Source organism: Apodemus sylvaticus, chromosome 13, assembly GCF_947179515.1.
Source record: "Apodemus sylvaticus chromosome 13, mApoSyl1.1, whole genome shotgun sequence".
Classification (NCBI taxonomy): Eukaryota; Metazoa; Chordata; class Mammalia; order Rodentia; family Muridae; genus Apodemus; species Apodemus sylvaticus.
This window is the reverse complement of record NC_067484.1, coordinates 70,416,687-70,443,300: the sequence shown is the minus strand read 5'-3', so window position 1 is coordinate 70,443,300 and position 26,614 is coordinate 70,416,687. Positions and strand designations below refer to the sequence as shown.

At 40.3% G+C, this 26,614-nt stretch overlaps 1 protein-coding gene and 2 non-coding genes across 5 annotated transcripts in view; all 3 read left to right on the top strand.

Annotated features, from left to right (window-relative positions):
* Positions 1 to 1,205: 1,205 nt before the first annotated feature.
* The window catches only part of Matr3 (matrin 3), a 37,769-nt gene continuing 12,360 nt past the window's right edge, over positions 1,206 to 26,614 (top strand). The window contains exons 1-6 of one of the 3 annotated variants that reach the window (XM_052155565.1): positions 1,206 to 1,287; positions 2,445 to 2,479; positions 4,327 to 4,403; positions 5,512 to 5,574; positions 20,189 to 21,281; positions 26,029 to 26,090. In XM_052155565.1, the coding sequence (XP_052011525.1) occupies positions 20,370 to 21,281; positions 26,029 to 26,090 (974 nt within the window). In that variant the 5' untranslated portion in view covers positions 1,206 to 1,287; positions 2,445 to 2,479; positions 4,327 to 4,403; positions 5,512 to 5,574; positions 20,189 to 20,369. Of the gene's footprint in view, positions 1,288 to 2,444; positions 2,480 to 4,326; positions 4,404 to 5,511; positions 5,575 to 11,162; positions 11,260 to 20,188; positions 21,282 to 26,028; positions 26,091 to 26,614 lie in introns of those variants that run through there. The other 2 variants (XM_052155566.1, XM_052155567.1) reach the window with 2 other exon arrangements.
* LOC127664320 (small nucleolar RNA SNORA74) lies at positions 5,204 to 5,398 on the top strand. Its single transcript, XR_007973166.1, has one exon. It is a non-coding gene; the product is annotated as a small nucleolar RNA SNORA74 (small nucleolar RNA).
* On the top strand, positions 25,291 to 25,395 carry LOC127664312 (U6 spliceosomal RNA). Its single transcript, XR_007973159.1, has one exon. It is a non-coding gene; the product is annotated as a U6 spliceosomal RNA (small nuclear RNA).

Below are 26,614 nucleotides of genomic sequence, written 5' to 3'. Positions count from 1 at the left end.
TACCCAGCCAATCTGTCAGGTTTAACAGGTCCTAAGCCTCCTTTCTCGAATATGCTGTGACAGCTGGAGCTGCATTGATTATGACAGAGCCCCCGGTCTTCCAGCCCAGCACTGACCATGTGACCTTTTAAATTACTGTATTTATGTAAGTCTTTCCCTAGCCAGGTGGGGAGGAAGATTGGGGATTGCTATTTCTCTGGTAGTTCTTTGGCTCCATAGCCTAGGGTCTTCTGTTGGAAGCAGCTTGGAACACCATGTGTTTTCAAAGGGGTATGCTAGGGCTGTGATGCACAGGACCTCTCCCCACCTTCGCTAGGAAGGAACTGAGGAAATAGATAATAAATCATGCTGGCAGACACCAAGCACAGTGGCTGATTCCGGAAGGCTTGCCTGACCATTATTGACAGGTGTCATAATCAACAGAGATGCTAGGAAAGGAGGGTCGGTTGCGAGTCAGAAAGCAATATCTGAAGGAAGGAGTTACAAAATAGATTCAGGAAATAAGATTGGTGGGCCTTGCTCCTCTGGGCTTTGGCCAGCATCACCAATTGTTCAACAGGACAGAAGCATAATCAGTACAGTCAACAATGTCAGTGTTCAAAAGAAATCCTGGTAACGGAGAAGTGTGTATTTAGAGCAAGGATATGGCCTTCTTTAGCTGGCTGTGCCACTGAAGCAGCCCAAACCTGCCAGAGAAAGTCAGTCTCAGCTGCTGCCATTCAGTTAAGGATTTCAATGAAGGACATCAGGGATGTGGTAGCAAGGGTTAGACTACAGCACTGACCGGCTTAATCTAAGGAACATCCAGGAAAGATCCAGAGCGCATGACTAGAAGGCTCGCGTGTGTGGGAGTTCCATTAACCAACTAACAACGCAGACGATGAAAGCCAGAAAGATCTGCACGTGGAAGTGCAAAATCGTGGGCTACATCTACAGTAACCGCGACCACCAGCCCTAGGCAGGCAGTCGGCCTGGATCCCATTAGGACACAAGGGGCTTTGAATAGAGCAGCTGCAAACCCAGGGTTCATAAGGAACCCGAAGGGACGCAGAGAATGTAGCCTTTGTGCACAGACTAACCAAGTCTCAAAGCCAGGTCAGTTCCAATGGGGATGTCGCCTTCCTCCCCCGTCAGCCTGGTGAGATTCTAGTCCCGCCTTTCTTGGGCGGGACTCCGCGCTCCGCCCTGCAACCATCCCAGGGCGGGGCTCCCGCGGCTCAGGTCTGCCCTTTCCTCCGCGGCCTCTGCCGGGGCTTCTGTGTTCTGCGGAGCTCCGAGCACGTGCAGGTGAGTGAGGTCCCACGGAGCAAGGGATCTGGAGATTTCACTGGCCCAGGCGAGAAGCGGGAGGGAGAGGGTTTTTGCCTGGGCAGGGAAAGGAACTGGGGTTTGTTTCTGTTACCGCCGAACTTAGAGGTCATCTTAAAGGGAATGCCAATTGGTGGCAAAGTGTTGCCACCAATGAGGTGCAGTCCCATCCAGCTAGGGAGTCACCTGGAATCCGGCTCAGCTTAGAGTTTCCGGAGCCCCGGACGTGAACCGAGAATGGTTTGTGAGGAACACGTGTCCGGGGAGAACCAGATCTGCTTCAGCCTACGCCCTGAAGGGGGTTTTTAGACCTAAACAATGAGGCCTGTATTCATCTTCCTGTTCGTTTAAATTTGTTAGAACTGGTTAGTTTGGGCTTTGATAACTTGTCCTTAGGTGTGTTAAAATGATTTGTAAATCGCCAGCCTTCGAGGTCCTTAGCACAAGTCCCCTCACACTACATCTACATTAAACTACTATTTGAAGTGTTAACTTTTTTAAAAAAAGATTTATTTATTATTACACTGTAGCTGGCTTCAGACACTCCAGAAGAGGGCATCAGATCTCATTACCGGTGGTTGTGAGCCACCATGTGGTTGTTGGGAATTGAACTCGGGACCTTCGAAAGAGCATTCAGTGCTCTTAACCACCGATCCTTCTCTCCGGCCCCCGAAGTGTTAACTTTTATTGACTTTAAAAACGGCTTGTATTCAAGCCTGCTTTCTAGATTTATTCAGAACACTGGGTAACGCTTCTTTTCACACAAACACACACACACCGTCTTTACTAAGGTGTCATTTTTAAAGAGTGGGTCTCAAAATGCAGGATAGCTGGTTCTAGAGACCGTCTTTGCTTCCTCCATGCTAAGATTACAGGGATCAGTCACCAGAGCATGCACTGTGGTCCAGTCTACCTGATGTACAGGGGTGCTGTCTAAATGAGAACTCCAGGTAGTGAACTTGGTTAATGGAATGGTTATTTGGGAGTAGAGCTCTCAAAGTTAAGCTGTTTCTCTACTATTGTTTCTTTGACTTGGCCCAACAAGGTGAAGGGGGTTTGAGGGCTGGAGATGGCTTTTGTTTTTTAATGTAATTGCACGGGTGCCGACTCTAATCTGGGATGTTTTGATTTCATAGTGCCCAGCTGCCAGTTTGAGGAGATGCCTACCCTGGTGAGTACAGTCCAGCTTCCTCCCTTTTCCCCAGCTGTAGGCAGCTACCTAGGTTTCCTTGTACCTAGGCAAGTGTTACACTGCTGGGAGAACAGCAGCCAATAGCTGGTTGGCATTCTGGGCCTGGTTCATGCCAACTCTTGGTAACTACACCAGGATGTCAGCATAGTTGCTTACCCATGCCGAGAAGAGCAAGTTCTGCAGGGAGAAACTTAAAATCTAGGTCTTCCGCCATGAAGGCTACTTAAATCACAACTTGGAAATGGAACTGAGTAAAAGCCAGTAGGGGAAAAAAAAATTCAAGATTTAGTGCCTGTAAATGGAGTGGGCCGGAGGCAGTGGAGGGACTTACTGGACTGTACTTTCACTGAGAATTATTGGTTCCTCACTCCACAATAATAAAAGCTAAATCATGATCCCCTTTAGTGAACTCCCTGTTGGGAATATTGAGTCTGATGTAGTGGAATGCAGGATCTCAAAAGCCATTAGTATTTTGATCTCTAGCTCGTCAATAAATATGCTTATTAATTGATCATGGGGGTTCTGGGAAATAGTACTATGTGAGCAGTTAGGTTCCCCCTATTTTGTTATTAAAATGCAGCTTTTCTAAGAAATACCTCAATTTTAGGCAAGCAATCATCACTCAGAATGAATCTGGTGATTATATACTAGAGCCAACATAGTTACTGCTTTTGTGAAAACCTGGTTTCTATAGGAAGACACAACCTTAATATACCTTACCCATATCCTGAAGGGTTGGTAGCAACCTCTGATCCACCATCTATTATGCCCCCCTCTTTTCTCTTCCCCATGGACATGGGTCCTTACCAGGGTACCTGACTAACCCCCTACCTCCATGACCCAACAGGACAGCCCTGAACTTTGACGGATGCTCGGGTAGTTGTAGCCGAGCTATGCATAGCCTACCTTGATCAGTTTCCAGAAGTCTCACCCTACCCCGCTGAATGTTTTTTGGGAGAAACCGTGAACAAGGACATTTGCCAGGCCCAGCCACCAAGCACCCCAGTTTGAGCGTCTGACCGTCTAAGTCACTCACCCTCATCATTGCCCTCCCACTCACATCAACATCCCTTCTGCTCCTCAGTGTAACACCTGGGCTACCTTAACACGTGTGCGCATGCGCACACACCTTTAACCAGTCAGAAAACACATTTATCACAGTTCTGAGAGTAAAATTACTGCCCCATATTACCCACTCCATCTACCTGCTCTTGGATTTATGCCCATTAATTATTTTGTTACTGCTGTTCCAAAATAGCAGCACCAGCTTAGCCCTGAAAACACCCTCTGCTAGGCCACTGAGCCTGCCCTCCGTCTATGGCCCCTCTGTACTAGCGCTAACACTCCTCTCTTGACAAGGATTCCACTTCTAAACACTTAGAATAAATTCACTAACTAAACCTTATTTCTAAACTCAGTTCCCCAACTGCTGTTGTCTTGTATCAAAAATAAAACTGTCCCCTATTTTTGCTCTTCCTAATTCATCTCAGGGAAGACCTTGGGCAGCTAGTCACCGGAGTTTCCCATTAATTCACCTTTACAAGGACTCAGCTGAGCCTTGGAATGCTTTGTGTGGGACTTGGGCAAGTGTTACGGTGTAAATGGTCTTCAGACTAGTGGTGATCAGAGGTTGCTAGCTTGAAGGCAAAATTGAGTGGGATATCAATTATATTTTGTGTGTGTGGAAGGGAGTTGGGACAAGAGTCATTTCTCTGTTTCGATTGTGTGGGACCCAAGGAAGGACTGAGCTGGTTATTTCCAATTGTAAGTATATAGTGCATTGTTGAGGTACTGTGAGTTGCTAAAGCTTGTCTGTGGTTTTTAAGGATGACTTGAAAATAAGGTGGTCTTCACCAGGCTGAAGGAATGGTCCACACCAGGGTGCACTGCGGCCGGTTCTCAGGTAAGCAGCTCTGTTCCAACAGTGACTGCCTTCTCTGCCAGGCCTGTTGACTGCTTGGCATGCATGCATTGGGACACAAATGGGAGACAAGTTCGCTCTCTGCAGTTACTGTAGAATTTTGGTATTTTTGAAAGTAGTGTTGGGGTTTTGTCTAAGCTCCACCCCACACCTACCTGGCAATAGCCAGGTATGCCCCTCCCTAAAGATCTGGCCCACTATAAGAGGGGCTACTTGCCCCTCCTCTCTCTCTTTGCTCTCCGCTCTCCCACATTCTCTCACCTCTCTGCCGCTGGGGCTCTTCCCCCCTCCACGTGGTCATGGCCAGCCTCCACTCTCTCACTCTTTATTCTCTCTCTCTCTCTCTCTCTCTCTCTCTCTCTCTCTACCTCTCTCCCACTAACTCCCATCCCCTACTCTGAATAAACTCTATTCTATACCATGTCTGTGTGTGTGTGTGGTCCCTCAGGGGCAGAGGTGCCCAGGCAAAGGCCCGCCTGGACACCTTCCCCCACGCCGCCTAGCCACACTCACCTAACCCCCTATACTCCCCCCTTTTAAGCCCTTTCATCTTGGTGCTGAAAGTCCTTTCAAGTAGCATAAAATATTTTTGTGTCTGCCATTCCAACTAAGGAAGAATATTATGTGTGTTTCTGTTCACTGCTAAGAGTTTAAGCTTAGTCCCTGCCAAGTGGCAGAGACTTGGATAAAGCTGAAAGCAGAGAAAGGACTCCTGTGCTATCTGTGTCCACCTGGGGTGGTCCTGGGATACTGGAAAATGGGAAAGGGGGAGATTTTTCCGGCCCAGCAGTTGTCAGCTGTCCAGGCTGTGTGGTGCCTGTGATTGTGTTACACTGTTGGAAGAGTAAGTGCTGCTTTGTTAAGGGTTGGCTCCGAGCGCTGTTTTGGTGTCGGGGCTGAGCACCTTCAGGCAGTGTTGCATCCCTGAGAGTGGAATGACTCTTTGTGGCGTTGTTCCTAGTCTAGATGCAAACAGTTTTCGTGTTAAAAGGAAAAGGGAGAACGACTGCACATGGTGTGTGAGAAGACACTTGCTTTACATATACTAGGCCCTGGACCTTACTGTCATCTTTTCCTTCTTAAATTCTAGATCTGAATGAGATCTGCCTCCATCAGGACTTCAGGTGTCTGACAACGCTGTGTTTTGAGTAATGTATGTGGTCTCTGTAATGTAGAGGTACTTCAGGTCAGGTGGGGAATGTTAAGTTTGCTTTAGAGGATTACAGAACTGTGATGTAGTTCCAGAGAAGCCTGTAAGGTCCAGCTAGGCTTCAGCAGATGAGGAGGCAAAGGAGCTCACACCCATGGCTACTGAGCTACATCTCCAGCTATAATTTTTAGAGGGACTAGTTGATGTCTGTGCACTACATAAGCTGGCTACTTGCTAATTAAAAAGTATGTGGTTTTCAGACATCTATTTAGATGGTAGCCATCCTAGGACAGCTTAGAATGTTCCAGAAACATTTAGGATATTGCTTTTAAAAGCAAAGGTTCCTATAATGGCCCAGATAGTAAATATTGTTAATACTGTCTTTGGTTTTGCAACAATGTTGCTTCTGTGTGAAAAGTAATGTATCAGCAAATGAACATGGCTATATTCCAATAAACATAACTGATGAACACTAACATTGGAATTTCATTGGCATTTTCTGAGTCAGCATTAGTCCTCCTGGGTCAGCCTTCCAAGTGCTAGATTCATGAACACCCTCGCAAGATTTTATTGTTATTCCTTCTTGTAGGAGAATAAGGTGACTAAATTAACCGGAAGAAACAGAATCATCCTTATTTCTTATCCCTGGGTTTATATGGCTTCCATCATAGTGGTTCTCTCCCTTTGTGACAAACTTAAAAGTGAAATTTAAACATGTGTATGACATGTGTATGCCCCTGGAGGGCAGAAGAGGATTTTTAATCCCCTGGAATGGGTGTTAAGAACTTGGTACTCTAGAGGACCAGCAAGGTTAACCACTGAGCCATCTATATCCACATCCAACACTTACGGGATTTTTTTTTCTTTTTTTTTTTTTTCTTTTTTTCTTTTTTTCAAGACAGTGTTTCTGTGTGTAGCCCTGGCTGTCCTGGAACTCAGTCTGTACAAATCCACCTACCTCTGCCTCCCAAGTGCTGGGATTACAGGCGTGCACCACCACCGCCCAGCCTAAGTGTAGGACTGTGCATGCTACTCTCAACGCTAATGGGCACTAGAGGGCAACACTGTCCATGTCTGCCATGGGAGTCCTGGGAACAAACTAAGTTGTCAGGCTTTGAAGGAGCTTTACCCATTAAGCCGCATACAGAAATTTGGGTCTTGGACTGTTCAGGTTGCCTTCCTGGCCCCAGGTATGGATACCCATAACATTGTTTCCTCTCATCTTGGAAGAGCTAATACTGTGGCTATTAATGCATGGATTCACTGGCCTATGGGGGGTTTCAATGCCATAGATAATGCAACGAAAGAATTTTAATGGGATTTACTAATTGATAAGTGGAATTAATTAGTCAGTGTCCCAGTTGTCCTTTAGGTCCTGGTAAATTGAAGTTGATTCATTAAAGCATTCAAAACAACTTAAAATGTTTATTTTGTGGGGGATAGTTGGAGAGTTTCATCAGTTAGAAGGCCTGGTTATTCTTCCAGAGAACCTAGGTGGTTCACAGCCACCTTTAACTTCAGACCCAAGGGATCTGATGGCTTCTGTGATGCACGGGCAAACCACCCATTCACACGAAAATAACGCTTTATAATTTATTTTGTTTTATGCATATGAGCTTTCGCCTGCATTTCTATGTCCTTTGTTCCCATGAGGTGCCCTGGAAATGGAGGTAAAATGGGACGTGAGCCACTGTAGGTGCTTGGAACTGAACCCAGGGACTGAACAAGGGCAGTGTTGGCAAATGGCTCCGGATACATTTTATGTCCCACATCTATCTTATGTGAGTTAAAAGGAACACGTGAAGAATGAGGCAACTAGTGCTGCCAATGAAAATGGCCATTTATCACAATGACACCCAGTTAAATAAGTGACAATTTTTTTTTTTGAATGTTGGGCCAGGTCTCAGATTACAATTAGAAAAACAAAACCCAGAGGGATAAATTCTAGAGAGCCCACAGGGACACAAAAAGAGCCTCTCTAGCCCCTAGGAGGTTTACACTGAGGGAAAGGACAGGTAAGAGCAGCTAATTAAGGCCTTGAGAAGAGTGGAAATGACTCTGGAGACCAGTGAATAGTTCCCATAAATGGAGCTATGGAGAACTCTTAGGAGAACAATTTCACTGAGCTAATGAACTAATACTTGAGATTTTTTACTTAGCAGCGTCCTTGCTCTAACTACTGAAGGAATGCGCAATAAATCAATTTGCTAAATCATGTTTTTCAATTAGGTGCCATCCTACTTTCAAGTTAACCTGAAAAGGAAATCAAGCAAGCATTAGCAATTCATTGTCTAGAAGGAACATCAACACTCCAGTTCTTTCCCAGGGACAGGTTTCTGCGCTAGGCTCTCCATTAGCAGGCGAGGAGACACAGTGAGACCTCACTAAAGGTCTCTGGGGCAGTTTTCCCAGCATTTGGAGGTGAAGGCACAATGAATGACCAGGAGTCTGCCGCACATGTGCTGAGTGCTGTAGCCACTTTACGTGGTAATTGGTGAGAACTGTTCCACCTGACTGCCCTTAATAGGCCTATTGGCTAGCGTCTTAGATTCACAAGGAAGAGCCTATAGGTAAAGTTCATTCTTCTGGACATTGGACATGGGGCCGTGGACTTGCTTAGCCATAAAAGCACCTCTTTTTAATCACATAAAGGTGATGGATGCCTTATTTTAAAGGTTATGTTAATGATAGAAATTTCCTGTGGGCCTGTGAATGCAGACCTGTGGAAGGTGTTCCCTGAAGCATTTGTGAACCATCTCTCCAAGGTGTCTGGAAACTGAACTCTGGTCCTCTACAAAAGCCCCGTATGCTTTTAATTGCTAAACGATCTCTCCCACCACTTAAGAGTTCTGCTTTGTGTTTCTGAGTAAGAGGCTCTTGCCCTGTGTCCAAGTTCTGCAGTTACAGGCACGGTCAGCCTCTGCATTAGTTTAAGCTGCTAACAGGAGACATGCACATTCCCCCATTGTTGGGATATTGAACCCAGGTCCACTTTAAGGCAATGGATAAAGCTACTAGACTCCTAACTCCTGGGGAGGGAAGGCCATTACTGTTTGTAGCTAAATTCATGGTAGATTATATTAAAGATAAATGTAAAATTACTGTGACTTGTTTTGTGACATGGTCTCTAGTCAAAACTCACCTCTGTCTTGGTATGTAGTACCCTTGAAGCTCCAGCTCTACAGGTCTACAGACACTGCTCAAATTATGTTGACTGAACACTAAACACAAGGCTTCAAGGAATCTACCAGCTGTGCTACATCTCAAACTCTTTGACAAATCTGACAATAATTACTGAGTTGGAGACTTGATTCACTCATAGGGCATTTGTTATATGAGGTGCTGGGTTCAATCCCATGCACTCGGAAAATGAAATATACTGTTCTTCCTTGTAACATGTTCTTCCCCGTGTTTAATCTGCAGTGCCCGAAAATATATTGATGATGTGCTTACTATACTAGATAAATATTGTGTGGATGTGAGGGGGTTTTTTGGTAAGGCGGGGTCTTGTGGGTTAGTCAGATTGCTCTCACACTTGCCTTAATTGAGGTTGCAGGCATGAGTCACCCAAATGCTTTAATACACATCTTGTCTTACATAGATGCATCTTTCTGCTGGTTGGAAAGCCTGATTAACCGGGACAGGTCCTGAGCATTCCTTTCTTTTTAAAGCCTGGCATTGGAAAATCCCATCATATCTGTACCAGGCCGGTCACCTAGACCTTTGAAAGCAGCTTTTCCTGTTTTGAGGGCATCGTTCTTACCATCCCTGGTGGAGGCCACATCGCCAAAGCCCAAAGAAGAGTTCTTGATTTGTCTCAGCCCATAGCCTGCCTGGCCCTCCCTAAGGCCAAATGTCTACCTCATCAGAAGATGGTCTTCCCAACTTTGTATCTCCAAACTATAATGTACTTTGTCTTTGTGATAAGTCTCCTAGGACTCTAAATTTGTCTTCCACTTCAGTGCAGATCTTCAATAAATAATTTAAAATGTCTGACTTTAAAATCATGAGATGCCATTAGAGTTCTGCAGACATTTGGTAAAGTATGACTTGAAATTTGGTAGGGAGATCTTGATATTTCAATGGCCATTGAGTCTTATTACTTGAAACTCTGATCTTGGTTAAAGCTTTCTTTATTCCTGTTCTCTGACATAGAATTTAACTAGGTCCACATATAAGTGTCAGAAACACTAAAATCATTTGATTAACACCCTTGTCCTCCAACAAAACGTTAAATTTTAGCTCTATTATATAGATGTCTTTAAAGATTGTTCTATGAGTAACGTCTATTGTATGTTGTTTCCTTTCCCAACCTTTCCTTACCTCAGATTGTGTTTAGGAGCCAGCCTAGGCCAACTGATTTCTCTAGCTGCACATACCTCACTGAATGGGCCCTGTTTGCCATCGATAAATTTATTCAGCATCTATTATAGCCAAGTTGCAAGGTTTTATTTTGAAGTCTTGTTCTTGCTAATCATTGTGATTTTCCAAGTATTCCTTCACTTTTGCTCACTATTTTTGGGGAATACTAAGCTACAACTTGCTTCCCAGTTTTTCCGTCAGTCTGAGCAGAAACGTGGGGCACATGTAATCTCTTTTCATGCTTAACAACACTGCCCTATATCTGTTCTCTTTGCCCTTGCCTACTCATGGTGGGAGCAGAGATGTCTTCGAGGATGTAAATATGGTTCTGCATGCTTTGTGTTTTTTGGATTTTTTTATGTTAATCACTATATCTAATCCATCTTGGGTGTCACTTGTTTTACCTATCCTCATTGCACTTGGAACCTCAACCGCTAATAAAATTTTGTGACGTCTGCCTATAAAACCACTAGTTTTACCCCTGATCCTCCACTGCTTTCTCATTCTTCACATCACCCATCTAGCTAAATGTATATGCATTTCTGTCTCAATTACCTGCGTGTGGTGTGAGCTCCGCTAGGACAAACATGACAGTTGGCTTTTCTCTGAGGCACTGACAGAATCATACTTCGGCGGTAAAGTGCTAATTGGGAGGCTGAGCCATGCATCTTTTCACCTGTCAAAATGAACTGGTTAAGTAGCATTGCCACCCCACAGAAAGCTGTCCATAACTAATCTATATAGGAAGGTTCTCTGCCTTCCAAATTCTAAGTTCTTGGAGGATGTTTACAGCCTACTAGTCTATATTTTAGAGTCGTGTACTAAATAAAATCTGGGAACAGCATTTCAGCACCCAGACACAGTGAGGAGCCCTTAGCAGTTAGGAATGAAAACTGATTTAAACAACTAAAACGTTAGTTCCTTCTGGCACGTGTCCACCCGATAAAGTACGGAGTCCCGTGTAGCGCGCTAACCCATAATCTGTAGCATGTAGACGTTGAGATGCGAAGCATTTTTTTAGAGAGGTACTCGAACCTGTAGACCAGCTGGAGCCGTTTTCCCGCCATCGCCGGAAGAGGCATCCTTCCTAGGCCTTGGAGAACAACGCTAGCCGCGTGGGTCAGGTGCCCACCCCGCGCAGGGGGAGGGGCTTGGCGCGTGCCGAACTAGAACTGGGGCGGGGGTGGGAACGGGCGCTCTCGCGAGATTAAGCTCTCGTTCCGTCGCCACCTCCTGCCAGCGCCGTTGCTGCGGGGGATTGTGGGAGCCTCCGCGTCCCGCTCGCTGAGAGAGGTATCTCTCCTTTTCCCTCTCCCTTCCCCTAAGGTAGGCGTGAAGAGGGTAAGAGTCCGGGCGGGTGGCTGGGGGCTCTCTGCGTCTGTTCAGAGCGGGACGGCCGCCATAACCGAGGCTGGAGGGGGCTGGCACACTGCTCCCGCTCCCGCGGGCTCGCCCGTCCTGCCTCCTCCGGCGCTGCGTATGTGAGCCGCCCGAGCGGCGGACGCCATGTTAGGAGTGCAGTAGCGGCGCAGCCAGCCTCCTCGGGCGGCGGAGGCGAACGGTCGTAGTGGAAGGTACGCAGCCGGGCAGCGGCCCGGATGCTGCAGGAGAGCCGGGGGTCCGGAGGCGTGCTGGTCCGCCGAGCGTCGTGCGCCCTAGACTCGCAGTGGGCGGGGGCGGGACGAGCCCGTTACACGCGGGCCGCGGCGCTGAGGAGGGAGGAGCGTTCGAAGCCTGAGGGACCGACCGAACGTCCACTGGGGCCTGCCATTTGAGGAGGATAGTCCAAGCCGAGGAAAGTCCGTAGGCGCGCAGGGCCCGTGTAACGCGTTTGCCGTTTTTCCTCTGGAAACGGACCCAAAATGGAGGATTTCGTAGGATGTGAAGAGCTTGCGTGTTTTGACCAGCGTTTCTTTCTCCGGCGTCAATAACCTCGCCATTCCTCACCCATCGCCTTGTTTTGCCCCATTCCCAAGACTCCCGCGTCCCTCGCCCGCGCGCGATTTTAGCCAGGCATCTGGAACAATCCCTCCCCGCCCCCCACCCTGCCCCCTCACACCCCCCCCCCCGCACTTGCGTAAAAATGGCCGAAAACGAAACGTTAACGCTTGGATTTTGAATTGCGTCTTTGGTAAAGCTTTTTGCATGCTAGGGTATTTGTTTATTTAACCAGTTCCCACACATTTCTTTTCTCCATCAAAATAGTCCAGGTTCCTCTGGGCAGGAACGTGTGTTGGGACCTTCCGGTTTTCAGACAAAGGGTTTGGAGGGCCATGGTGTAGTCCTTCAATCTTTCTTTTCACTGCTGTTGCTGTGCCATGCTTTTGTGTTTTTCTATTACCGTAGGTGTTTGTCCCTCGGACGCGTTTCCTGTTGTGACTCTTGTCTTGTGGAATAGCCCCTACTGTGGAATATTTCTATATTGGCTAGGTTACAGTTATTCATCTAGACGTTTCTAGAACGTCTAGATATGCTTCTGAAATGTCTAGTTTTTCTAGTGCTCTGAAATTTCGTGTAGCTGATTTTATAGGTAGTGTTCATGGGATTTTTGTGTTGATACTGAGTGCCGCATATTTAAATGGGCTAACTTATCAGTCGGTCCAACATGTTTCGTCCAGGTAAATTTAGACTTGACTATGCAGGCAAAATTTAATTATATCTTAGGCGGTTTTCCATAGGTGTTGAAAAGCTCCTAATTGTTGGACGTAGTGACGCGTACCTGTGATAGCGTCACTCGAGAACAAGGTAGAAGGTAGGAGAATTGCAGTGACTTCAGGGCCAGTCTCAGTAACATCAAGATTGTCTCAAAACATTATTGTACTAGCAGTTAAGTGACTCTATGAATTATGTACATTTCTTTTTGAGACAGCTGGAGGCTGTTTTTGAGAGGCTGTATCTCCTTTCTCAACCTCCCTAGAGCTGCGTTACCTACAGGCTTGTGCCACCACGCCCAGCCCAGTTATCGTCATAACTTTTGAACATTAGTATCTTAGGAATCTAGAAAGGAGGAGAAAGTATTTTACTGCAAAAAACCCCAAGGTTGTCTTTGCACTTAAGTGGTTTTTCAAACTCAAATGTCACCGAAGCACTAGAGAAGATTAATCTGGTTGGTTATATAATCCTTTAAAAAGATAGCTTTTACATTGAGGTTCTTTTAAGTTTACATTTCTAATCATGTCACAAGTATTTAGTTTATATTTCCTAACCATAAAGGTAGCTTTCCTTCATCATTTATATACGGCTTTTGTTTTTGTTTTGTTTTTCGAGACAGGATTTCTCTGTGTAGCCCAGGCTGTCCTGGAACTCTGTAGACCAGGCTGGCCTACCTCCATCTCCCAAGTGCTGGGATTAAAGGCGTGTGCCACAACTGCCCAGCTTATATACAGCTTTTATACAGCATTTTAAACATGAACTGATTTGAAACTTTTAGCTTTTTACCTGATACTTTTAATTAAATTAATAGTACAACAAGGCGATAGGTGAAAATTTAAAAGCAGGAATGCAGTGATAATATATCTTACACAATTGTAGAAGTATTGTGGTTCACATACTTATTGTGGTATTAGAGAGTGTTGTCTTTTCTTTCTTTTCTTTTTTTTTTTTTTTTTTTAGATAAGTTTTTCTCTAGAACTTGATATGTAGACTAGGCTGGCTTCAAACTCACAAGAGATTCACCTGCTGCTGCTTCCTGAGCACTGAGGTTAAAGATGTCACTACCGTACCCACCCAGAGAGTTTAAGTTTTAATTTTATATTGACGATGCTACCAGTATGGTCCTTAATTAGTAGTCCTAAAATGGAAAGGTTGCACTTAAAGTGATTTATCATAACAGTCAGTGTAAACATTAATAATGGTGGTTTTTAAGCATGCTATTTTAATTGATGGAATTGAGTGGTTTCACTCTTATTATTCAGTTATGTCCAAAAGGCTCAGGGCTTGTTGGTAGGCGTGTAAAATTTGACTCTGAAAACTTCAGTTTGAGGTGGGGCATCTGTCTTAATTTGGAAATGGAAATCTTTACAGCTACTTTTAAAAAACATTTTAAGAGGAGGATAATATTAGGAAGCAATTATTCTTACATTATTACATGGAAAGGAAAATCAGTATTACTGATGTTGACTTTATTTATTGAAGAAATGTGAAAAAATGCACCCAAAAATCTTGTCTCTGAAAGTTGATACACTAGGGTTGATTTCTTACCTCGTAATTTTTTGAAATTTGAAAGTTACATTTACTATTTTGGGTTTTGTGTGTGTGTTGGATCATGGTCATGGTCTTGGCACTATAACCCAGGCAGACCTCCAGCTTTTCCTGCTTCTATCTCCCAAGTGTTAAGACAGCAGGTGTGTGCCACTAAGCAAGCCTGCATTTGCTTTTGTAATGTGGAAAAATGAGTGTGTCCTAGGTATACATGATAGAAGCCCTTATCAGATCAGACTCCTGGTTTTTAGTATCTCATACTCCTCTGCCCCCCCCCCCGGGGGGGGGTTTCTCTGTGTAGCCCTGGCTGTCCAGGAACTCACTCTGTAGACCAGGCTGGCCTTGAACTCAGAAATCCGCCTGCCTCAGCCTCCCAAGTGCTGGGATTAAAGGTATGCACTACCTCGACCCGGCCTCATGCATCTTTAAGAATTACGATAGAAACAGGCTAGCTTTTAACAAATTCTGGAAAGTGGAATCTTCAGAAATGATAAAAATTTAGTACTTGTGATATTAAGATCAGGTATCAGATAATGGTTTGTTAGGTGTCCTTAGTATATCTGAACAGAATATGTTTTCTTTGTTCTAAAATTCCTTTTTGTTATTTTTTTAAACTGGGTCTCATCATGTAGATTAGGCTGGCCTCAGTCTTAGAGATTGAATGCTGCTCCTGCCTCCCCTACACTGGGATTAAAGGCATGCAACACCACACCCAGCTGTTCTAAAATAACAAAGTTTGTGTGGAAAGCTATAAATAACTAAAAGTAGAACAGAAAGACACTAGAATGGAGAAAATTTTAGATGTGTAGTCTTTAAGGGATTTCATTGGTGTGGGACTTAGGAATTTAACTATACAGAAGTTTTGGGGTTTTTTGTTGTTGGGTTTTTTTTTTTTTTTTAAGTATTTAAGACTATCTGGAATGAAATGTATAGGATGACTGCCCCCCTCCCCACCCCTCAAATCCAGTTAATGTACTCATCTTATTATGTCAATCAGGAGCACATATTAGAAAATGCAACGTTTCTCTTTTGTTTTTGAAATAGGGTTTTGCTATGTAGCTTACTGTGTTTGTGAGGGAGCAAATGCAGGCTCACATGTATGGAACCTAGATCTGTTTGAGATAGAATTATACTCCACCCCACTTTGCTTTGTACTCCAAGCTTTGCAACTTTTGGGATCTCTTCTGATTCCCATGTTCTGTAGAAGTACTGGGATTACAGATATTCCTCCTATGCATTTGACTTGTCCTCATGCTTGCACAGCAGTTTTACTGGTTAAGTCATCGCTAACCCTGTGCTGGTAACTTATTAAAGCCTTCCTTCTGCAAGGTTTAATGAGTGACACTTTTTTTTAAAACTATTTTGATTCTAAGGATTGATCCTAGAACACTTACACATTAAGTGCTCCACCAGTGAACTACATCCCAGCTCCAAATGAAATGTTTTGTTTTTAAATGTGTGTGTGTGTGTGTGTATTGCTTATGTGCCTGATATCCATAGAGGGCAGGCATTCCTTGAAACTGAAGTCACCAATGGTTGTGAGCCACCATGTGGGTGCTGGGAATTGATCCTCTGAAAGAATAACCTGTGCTCTTTCAAATGAAACTTTTAAAGAATAATTGTTAACCCTGACCTTGAATGTGAATTTTACACTAGTTTGAAAATCTTCCCCTTGGGCTTAGAGTATAGCTCTGTAGTAAGAGTATCTTCTTATGTCTGAGACCTTGAGTTTGAAACTCAGGAACCTGGTGAAAAAATTGGAAAGTCCTAATCTTATAAAATGAATAATACATACCCAAAAGCAGAAAAATCTAAAAAGTTCTTGCCTTTGCTATCCTTTTGTATGACTCAGAAGGTGAATAATAAAAAGATTGACATTTGTAGTTCTTTATAACTATGAAAGAGTTTAATGTATAATGAATATTATTGCATGTTTTTACTTTTTGGTTATGTCTTAAACTACCACTTGTGGTTAAATCACCATCAAATTAGTTGACATCTCTAGTCGTTTTAATTTGTTCTGTTTCAGAGACTGTCTTGCTAGATCACCATGGCTTGGCACCCACTCTAGTTCAAGTTGATCTAGAAATTCCCTTTCTCAGCCTGCCAAGTACTGCTATCACAATGTGAACACCATATGCAGACTTAAAAACAAGTGTGGTTTCTTTTTAAGGTTTATTTATTTTTGTATATGAGTGCACTGTAGCTATCTTCACATTCATACCAGAAGAGGGCATTGGATCCCACTACAGATGGTTTTGAGCCACCATGTGATTGCTGGGAATGGAACTCTGGAAGAGCAGCCAGTGCTCTTAACTGCTTAGCCATTTCTCAAGTCCAACAAATGTTTTTGTGTTGTTTCATTTTTTTGTTGTTTTTTTTTTCTGAGACAGAGTTTCTCTGTATACCCCTGGCTATCCTGGAACTCACTCTGTAGACAAGGCTGTCCTTGAATTCAGAAATCCTCATGCCTCGGCCTCCCAGTGCTAGGATTAAAGGCATGCGCCAGGCTAATGTGTTTTTAAGAAGCGATTATTTTAATATAATTGAGAACTCAAGATATGACAATAATAGATACCTTTTAACAGTTTTTTTTTCTTTTCTGGCATATTTTAGTTTTTTAAAGTGTATGAAGAGATGTGTTGGACAGTGCAAGGTGTCTTCTTGAGACCAGGTCTCATTTTGGCCTGACATCGCCAAATTAGACTGCAATGGTTGACCCAGTCTCAGACTCAGTGCAGAGATTATAAACTACCACTATGCCCCAGCCTTTTTAAACTTTACTTCAGGGGCATTAAACTGATATCCTGAGTTTATTTAATCCCTAGAACTCACATAGTAGAAGGAGATGACTAATTCCTGTAAGCTATCCTATAACTATACTCATATTCACTGCACACATAAAAAATATTTTTGTTGTTTCATTTTGAGATAGGGTCTTACTATGTAACTTACTATGTAGACCAAGATCCTCCTGCCTTTGGAGTTCAAGTATAAAGTAAACTGATTTTCATATTATAGTAAATTTCATTCACTTATTTTTGTGTGTGTGGTACTTGATGTTTGGAGGGTAGAAGATTGTGCACTCATGGATGGACATTTAGAATTTATAGGTAAATTATATTTTAACATTACATTCGTAGGTTAGTTCTCAGAAGAGAGCCCAGGCAGCCTCAAACTCTTTTTTTGTAGCTGAAAATGACTTTTGCTGATGATCTTCCTGCCTCTGTCAGTGCAAGTAGAAGCAAGAGCGTCTTGAGTTTGAAGCCAAGCTTCACATGTGGACTTTATGTTAGGATCACAATTGAGTGACATTGTATCAATGCTAGAGGTTAAGACCAAGGTTTTAAAAGCACTCCACTTACTGGCTAACATCTCAAGCTTTCAGCTCCTTAATTTTAAAAAATAAATTTTGTTTACTTATAATTGGGGATAAGAACATGCTGCATCAAGGATGGTGGAACACAAATGCCACAAGAAGACAATTCTGTGGGGTCACTCCAAACCCTTCTGTCCGCTCTTGAGATCGAACTTGTATGACTGGTCTTTCTAAACCTTGTCCCACTGAGCTAAGATCCCCAGCCCTTGAACTTCAGTATTCAGTATTATGCTAACTTTACTAATGTGTCAGGTCTCATGGAAGTGAACCCTTAAAAATGGCTTGTATATCGTAGGTTCATTGACTAAAAATACTAGTGGCACCATTTTCGTATTTTCTGAGCAGTGCTTTTCATGCCTGATTTCTCTTCTTTGTTCTGAAGACAGGTTCCAAGATGTCTTAGAATGTGTGTGTGTGGAACTGTGTAGCCTCAAACTCACAGTACTCCTAATGTCTCAGTTTAAGTGCTAAGTTTATTATTTATGAGCACTACTGCTGGCCGAGAGTGGGAGTGTAAGGTTTGGCAGTTTATTTAGTTTGTATCAGTTAAAAACCCAACTTAAGTTCCTTTTTGAGTAATATTACTTCAGTGTTGTTCTTAGCTGCATTTTGAAATTAAGCATGTTAAAAGTAATAAAGAAGTGGTTCTTGTAGAATTGCACTTGTCATAGGATTTATATTGTTTGTCCTCCCTTTCCTGAGTTTTTCTAACATCCATTTTCTGTTTTGTCTTTTACCTTAACTTGGTTTTCCAGATCCACTGTTTTCATGTAACGTACAAAAATGTATTTGATGTTTCTAACTTAAAATTATTGTTTCCTTAAAATATGGTCTTTTTTAATGCACAAAATACTATTTTAACAACTTTTTCAAAAGATAGACCTTTGAACAATAAAAGGCTTTGACTTTGTAACATGAAAATCAAAGCTGATAAGTATTAACCCTAATGTTTTAAAACTTCTATTTTAAAATCGCTCCTTTTTTTAAAAAGTGCACATAAAATGTAGACATTAATACTAATGTATCTGATATTTCAGCCTGCTGTCATGTGTGGCATTTTAAAGATACTATTTAAAAAACCTTTCATCCACTGTTCACTAACAATTCTTCTTTTCATAATCTTAATTCATAGCTTAAGTAGATTACATAAGTGGATCTTGTCTAGAACAATTTTCCTTGGTGTCTTTTCTCAAATTCATCTTTCTTGGTGTACAAAAACATCTGTAATTCCAGCTACCACTGATAGCATTTGTGTCTTACTTTATTACATCTATTTTTTTTTAATCCAGTCCAAATCTTTCTTGCCTGTAACTTTTTTTTATTCTTCCTCTACCTCTGTGTTCGTCCAGTATATCTTTCCTTTAATCTATCATTGATGGAATTGATCCTATAGTTGACTTTTAACTATTGGGTACTTTCTGGGTTTTAGTACAATAAATTTTATTAAACTACCAATGCTTAGGTATATGGCTAATCAACTTAAAACTGAAAAAGCAATGCATTATAGAAGAAGTCTGTGGCAAACTGATCAGATTTATCTTATATGTGATTGTGATTATAAAATTGTCCTATAGAAAACATTGGTTGTATTGTATCTTTTAACTAATGCTTTATGGGAATCACATGTTAATACTTTGCATATCCTTATAGCAGTTTTGAGATACAGTGCAACAGATTTAATAAAATAAGTTTCATCCAGAAACACATCTTGAAGGATCACAATCAGTTAAAAGGTTCAAGCTACTGGGCTGTTCTTGTGAAGAGTTTGCAGAAATCTGTTAACAAGATCTTAGATTTCATTTATAAACTTTGAATTCTAGAGATGGTATAGCCTTGAACATTAAATGAACAATAATAGGTGCTAACTTGGGATGTTTCCCTTCTTTAAATCACCTGTATTTCCTTTATCTGGGGTTTTTTCTTGGTAGGTCTGTTTCTATACTGACCAAAATTGTTGTCCTTACAAGAGTAGGTATCAAATAAGTACTGCCTGGTATAGGATGGTCAGTAAGAAGGCAGTTAGTTGTGTGGCTTAAATTTGGACAGAAATCCTTAAATTTGTAGGAAATTACTTATTTTTCTTATTCACATCTGTCTTCACCTCAAAGTTATTTTTGCTGCATGAAGGTCTTAACTGTTACTTGATCTTAGATCTTACATCAGATGCTTGACCCCTAAGCTTCATTTACTTGTGATTTTACTTGGTTCTTTCTGAGAGTGATAATAGGTCTCATTTTCTAAAGCAGAATACGACTGGTTCATCTTTGACTTGCTGACCTTAATTTTTTTTTTTTAATTTTGATTTTTTTTTTTTAGTCTTCTAGAACTTCAGCATCGTACAATAGAGTATATTTTTATTCTTCTAAAAGAAGAAGCCCATCAATGTTTTCACTGCAATTTTGATGCACCCAAACATCTCGCCCTTGTATTTAAATGTTTTTAAGCCCAATTTGAAATTCCCTTTGTTAAATTTCAGCATGAAAAGCTACTTTTTAAATATCTATATGCAAGCTCTGCATATATCCAGAATCTGTTTAAGATATGTAATGAATTCCTTGTAAGTTTGAGATCTTAAGTGGTTTTTTTAATCAACATGATGCATAATTTTTTTCTTAAAAAAAAAAAAACGGCATCTACTAAAGGGATTTATGACTAAAACTGCTTATTTTTCTACAGAGTTGTCTGCTGGTTCTCAGCTTGAAGAAGATTCTACAGTCCTTATTGATCCTTTTTCTTGGCGTTACCATTTTTGAAGCAAAGTTAACCTAGCTTTCTAGTTTGAGCTTTCTTTTTGGCCGTCTTTTAAAACATTTTTTCCTTTTTTTGATCTATAAAATAGACAAGAGATAGTTCTACAATGTCCAAGTCATTCCAGCAGTCATCTCTCGGTAGGGATTCACAGGGTCATGGGCGTGACCTGTCTGCAGCAGGAATAGGCCTTCTTGCTGCTGCTACCCAGTCTTTGAGTATGCCAGCATCTCTTGGAAGGATGAACCAGGGTACTGCACGCCTTGCTAGTTTAATGAATCTTGGAATGAGTTCTTCATTGAATCAACAAGGAGCTCATAGTGCACTGTCTTCTGCTAGTACTTCTTCCCATAATTTGCAGTCTATATTTAACATTGGAAGTAGAGGTCCACTCCCTTTGTCTTCTCAACACCGTGGAGATACAGACCAGGCCAGTAATATTTTGGCCAGCTTTGGTCTGTCTGCTAGAGACTTAGATGAACTGAGTCGTTATCCAGAGGACAAGATTACTCCTGAGAACTTGCCCCAAATTCTTCTACAGCTTAAAAGGAGGAGAACTGAAGAAGGCCCTACATTGAGTTATGGTAGAGATGGCAGATCTGCTACACGGGAGCCACCATACAGAGTACCTAGGGATGATTGGGAAGAAAAAAGGCACTTTAGAAGAGATAGTTTTGATGATCGTGGTCCTAGTCTCAACCCAGTGCTTGATTATGACCATGGAAGTCGTTCTCAAGAATCTGGTTATTATGACAGAATGGATTATGAAGATGACAGATTAAGAGATGGAGAAAGGTGTAGGGATGATTCTTTTTTTGGTGAGACCTCGCATAACTATCATAAATTTGACAGTGAGTATGAGAGAATGGGACGTGGTCCTGGCCCCTTACAAGAGAGATCTCTCTTTGAGAAAAAGAGGGGCGCTCCTCCAAGTAGCAATATTGAAGACTTCCATGGACTCTTACCGAAGGGTTATCCCCATCTGTGCTCTATATGTGATTTGCCAGTTCATTCTAATAAGGTGAGTTAAAGCAACAGATGCTTCTAATTTCTTTTACATTGTAGTGCCTATTCTGTATTTATCTATATCTTTTACTCTAATTCTGTAGTCTGATGACCATTGAGTTGATCAAGAATTGTTATACTTTTGAGAACACTTTGTTTGGAAGGTAATTGTTTTTGAGAAATATAAACCAGGGCTTTGCATTAATAATACAATCTACCTAGAATGCTTCTTGCCACAAAACTGTCATCCACTGGAACTATCTTGGTGTTTTTTGTTTTTGTTTTGTTTTGTTTTTTTGAGTTTTGTTTTGGTTTTTTGTTTTGTTTTGTTGTTTTGGGTTTTTTTAAGGCATCAATATGTTCTTCTTAATCATATTTAAGCAGGCTTTTTTCTCCCCAGTCTGCTTTGTTAAATTGTTTTAAGCATTTTTCCCCCTGAAGTCAATGTGCTTTCCATTTAGGATGCTAGATTTCAGCTTTCCATCTGTCTTGATTGCTGATTTATATGTAGTCAAATATACTTAGACAATTCTCTTTTTTCCTTATCTGTGGCTACAGGGAAAGAGTTAATGTAGAGCCCTGGTGTGTGTTTCAGTATGTTTTATATTTTAGACTAGTTCGTTCTTCCGTTTTTAGTTTCCCTTTAACACAAACTCTCATACTATGAAAATTTTCATCATTTTTTTCCTCCGTTTCCACAACTTCCTTAAACATACTTCAAAGCTCACTTTTTATTATCCCATGTTTATTGCATCTGTCCCTTTGAGACTCTGATAAATCATTGACTACATACATTACTCTGCTCTGTGTTCCTTGTTTAAAAAAAAAAAAAAACCAAGTTCTTTTTCTGATTTAGGCTTATTGTACTTCTGGTGTGGGGGGGAAAGGAAACTTAATTCTCCTTTAATTATCACATCTGGCAAATGGAAACCATTTCAAAATGCCCTTTTAAATATGTTATCCTTCTCTTTCAGCTTTTTCAGTGTTATTCTCATGGGGTTTTTAAATCTATTTTTCAGTATATATTACAGTTGACTTAAAGTCAATGGTGCCACAGCACCCCACTAGCTTGTTCTGTAATCTATGTCCATCCATTTTTCCCCAATGTGCTTTATAGTAGTAACCTACCTAACTGGAATATATGCTACCATGAGATTGGTTTTTTATGGTTACTGTTACAGGGGTTTTTCTTTACAGCAACATCTGGGAAGTTTTCTTTTCATATCACTTTCTTTTAACTTCATTTTTTAATGTTTGACTTTTTTTAATCCACCTGTTACCTTTTTTTGTTTTATTCTCTTTTCTGTGATTAGATCTCAGCATTTTTATCTTTTAATCTTTTATCCTTTTGTCAGTAAGTTGCCATAAATGCCAAATTTAGATTTGTAGGGTTTTTTTGTTTTTTTTTTTTTAAAGAAGTGGAGCCGCCGGGTGTGGTGGCTCACACCTGTAATACCAGCACTGGGGAGGCAGAGACAGGTGGATCTCCAGGCCAGCCTGATCTCCAGGCCAGCCAGGGCTATATAATGAGGCCCTGTCCTAACAAAGAAATAGAACTGGAGCTCTAAGAGTCAGCAAATCTTATTTGTTAGACATTTTTATTTTTCCCAATTTTTTAGATATACTAAATATGCCATGGTTTTACTCTACACTAAACTATTAAGATTTAGCCTAGTGTAAATTAAAACAGTTCCATTAAATTTGATTGACTTCGATATTACCTCTTAACCTCTTTACAAAGCAGAAATTACTTGACCTGGTGTTCTCAGAGAAGATCTCTAAATTTTAAGGGAATAGTTACAGTGATCAAATGAAAGTGATCTTAAAGTACTGTGAATCTTTGCTATTGGAAGAAAGGAACATAAGAGGATTTGTCAGATAAAAGTTTGTTTTGTAAAAGGTTTTTTTTCCCCCTCCAGATTTTACTACTTCCTAGTTCCTAACAAAGGCTAATAATTTAAATGAATCTAAATTAACAAAAAAAAAGTTTGAAATACTTGCTGACACTTCGGATTGAGGAGTGTTTTTTAAGCCTATGAAAATGCTTGGTTTCTAGTTTGCATACTCTTAAATATTAGGTATATTCAACAATTATTTTTGAAGACTTTTGTTTAACCATTGGGTTTATAAAATGTGTTTATAGGTTAGACCAATTGGAGCATATTTTAAGTACTTGGATTTTCTAAGTGTTTTATAGTTTTACAGTTTTACAGCCTCAATTTAGCTGATATTTTCTGTGTATCTGCTTCATTGAAAAGGCAATTATTTAGTTGAGCAATAAACTGAACAGATAAAGACTTTTTTTAAAAGAAAATCTTGTAGACATAGACAATGAAAAAAATTAAGTATCCTGCTCTCTGGTATCACTGCATAACTTGGAAAATCTGTTGTTTTCACTTAAGGGTAATGTTAAATAGCCTACATTACAAAAGTTCACATGAAAAGTATGATAGTAACTTGTCATGATGGAGTGCCCTAATTTTTAGATGATTTTTAAGTAATGGTCTTCCTTTGAGTTCTAATCAAGGTCATTTTAGCACACAATCTCAAACTTCTTTTAACTTATAGAAAATGCCCACTGCAGCATTTTTGTTTTATGACTTGAGTTTCTATTTTTTCCTTTTAGTATTAATTAGGTCTTTAAATTATACATTTTATTCTGCCACTTTGGAAATGCTTCTAGAATGATTATTTTACAACTAGCATAGTCAAGAAGGTTTTGGGTTTGTTGTTGTTGTTGTTGTTGTTCTGTTTGGTTTTAGTTATTTTTTTTTAACCGTTGAATTCTTAGTCCTCATTTTATAAACTAGACAGTAAAAGACTAGGTACAGTAGAGCCAATTTATGATGGATGTATGAGAGGTGTGTAACTAAATTTCTGATCTTGGCCTTCTTTTCCAGCCACATTTTTTTTTTTTTACTATAAACTCAAAACTTAAAGGACATGGGGGATTGGATATAATTTCTTTGCAGCTCTGTGTCCTTCTATTTTCTATAAATTCAGAAGCATGCTTAATATGATAACATTCTTTCCTAAAAACACTGCTTCTTAAGGATCAATACTTGTATCTGAACTTGTTCTGAAATTCTTTATTTAGGTTGATGGGTTTGTTTAGTCCCTTTCTTGAATTTTATGAATTTACCTATGGCGCCTCTTGCTTAGCCATATTTAAAATGGCTTCCAGTAATGGTCTGTTGTATTGGAAGTAGAAACTATTGTATAACATCAATAGAAATCTCTCAAGTATTAGCTATAACTTTGAAAGTATATAGTTTTCAGAGTTACTAAGAATAGTAGTTGATAGCACCTCACATTCTAAGCATTATTTTGTTTGGCTATGTTCCATTTCAGTTCTTTCACAGGGTTTTAGTTAACTTTCTTAGAGCATAAAATATATGAAGACTGTAGCAAATCAAACTCAGAAATTAGCATCCAATTGATAAAACTTTATTTTGAGCCTCATAAAAGGCAAAATGTGTGAATTGATGCTATATTTTCCTATAACTGAAGCTCGCTAATCCCTATTTGAAAGAATTACACTGCCTGCCCATGTTTATATTCTAGTTAGAACTTTCAAGAACAGTAGATATTTTAGAAATTGTCTGATATATATGGGAATTTGAAAAAATAAAAATACTTGTAAAACAGTGGATTTTTAAACAGTGCAGTATAGATAACCTCATATATTTGGGAGAGTTCTAATAGTTTGTTCTTTATTCATTTATTTTTCACCACCATAGATTCTGTTGTAGTGAATTTAAATAACTTAATTTTGGAGACATAGCTAGTTATGTTGTAATTTAGGAAATAAGCCAAGGCATTTTGGTGGCAAAGCCCACCTTAACTATTAATATTGGATAAAAAGTTAAACTGGATTTCTTTTTTCCTAGAGATAGGGTAATCAATTTAAATCAAATAAATTTAGTTAATGCCTTATATTTTAAAATAAATCTCAAGGAAGAAAATATTGATGGAATACATTGTTTCCCTCAAATTTGGGGAAAAGACATGCATTAAAAATTCTAGTGCTCTACTTCAGCAGCACATATACTAAAATTGGAACGATACAGAGATTAGTATGGTCCCAGCTCAGGGATTACACGTAGATTCGTGAAGCATTCCATATTTTAAAAAAAATATTTTAGGGAAATATGGAAACTTAAAATTTTGATAAATGGGGATCATTTCTTAGATAAGCCATTTACATTAAATCATGTTGGCCTTTTGGTAGTGTTTTTGTTGTTGAGGTTTTTTATTTTTTGTTTTGTTTTTGCTAGAGTAGTAAGTATAGTATGTTTGGAATTTGTCTAAAAGGCTAGATGAAATTAAAGATTCAACTTTAACCTCATTTATTCACACACATTTCCTAGAAATCTAGATATGTGGCTATTTGAACATGCAGAATATTATTAAATATCAGTTCCAATAACAGTGGATGCTTAAGCTTGGTCCACAGCAGTTACTGTGTGCTCAGCTGACCTCAAGGTCCATTATTCTTCCTGATCTTTCCTATCTATATCTTTCCATTGTCAGGTCTCAATTATGTTGACCAAGTTAATCCAGTTTTTCCAAGAATGTGCATAGAGTATTTGAGGGCAGGATCAAGCTTAAAGGACTCAGGAATTGTTTTAACATAAACCAGTGTGTTTTTTTTAAATACATCAGGAGGTGTTCATACAACCTGAAACTGCATAAACATTAATGGTTCATATAAGATTTTGACTATTAATTATTGTTAATTCTACTAATTTACTTTGCTGCAGGAGTGGAGTCAACATATCAATGGAGCAAGTCACAGTCGTCGATGCCAGCTTCTTCTTGAAATGTAGGAATTTGAAATACATAAAGCATCCGTACCGTGAATCAGAAACAGCCATTGTTGGTTTGGGGGATTTCATCATTTACTTATGCATATGGTGTTACTGTCATAATTGATGTCTGGTTAATATTTAATTACAGATCTCTAAGTGTATCTTGATGAATATAGATATAATAATGTTTTGTTACTTGCTTTTTAATTTCTAGGATAAATATACATTGGCCTGTTAGGAATTTAAATAGAGGGGCTGGAGAGATGGCTCAGTGGTTAAGAGCACTGGCTGTTCTTCCAGATGTCAGAGTTCAGATCCCAGCAACCACATGGTGTCTCACAACCATCTTAATGAGATCTGATGCCCTCTTCTGGTGTGTCTGAAGACAGCTACAGTGTACTTATATATAATAAGTAAATAACATTAAAAAAAAAAGAATATCAGTAGAAGTAGTGAAAAGATAGCACTTTAATAATAGTTACTACATGCTGTAGAACAAAAAAATATGGAAGAATAATTTAAAATTACTAGAAACAAA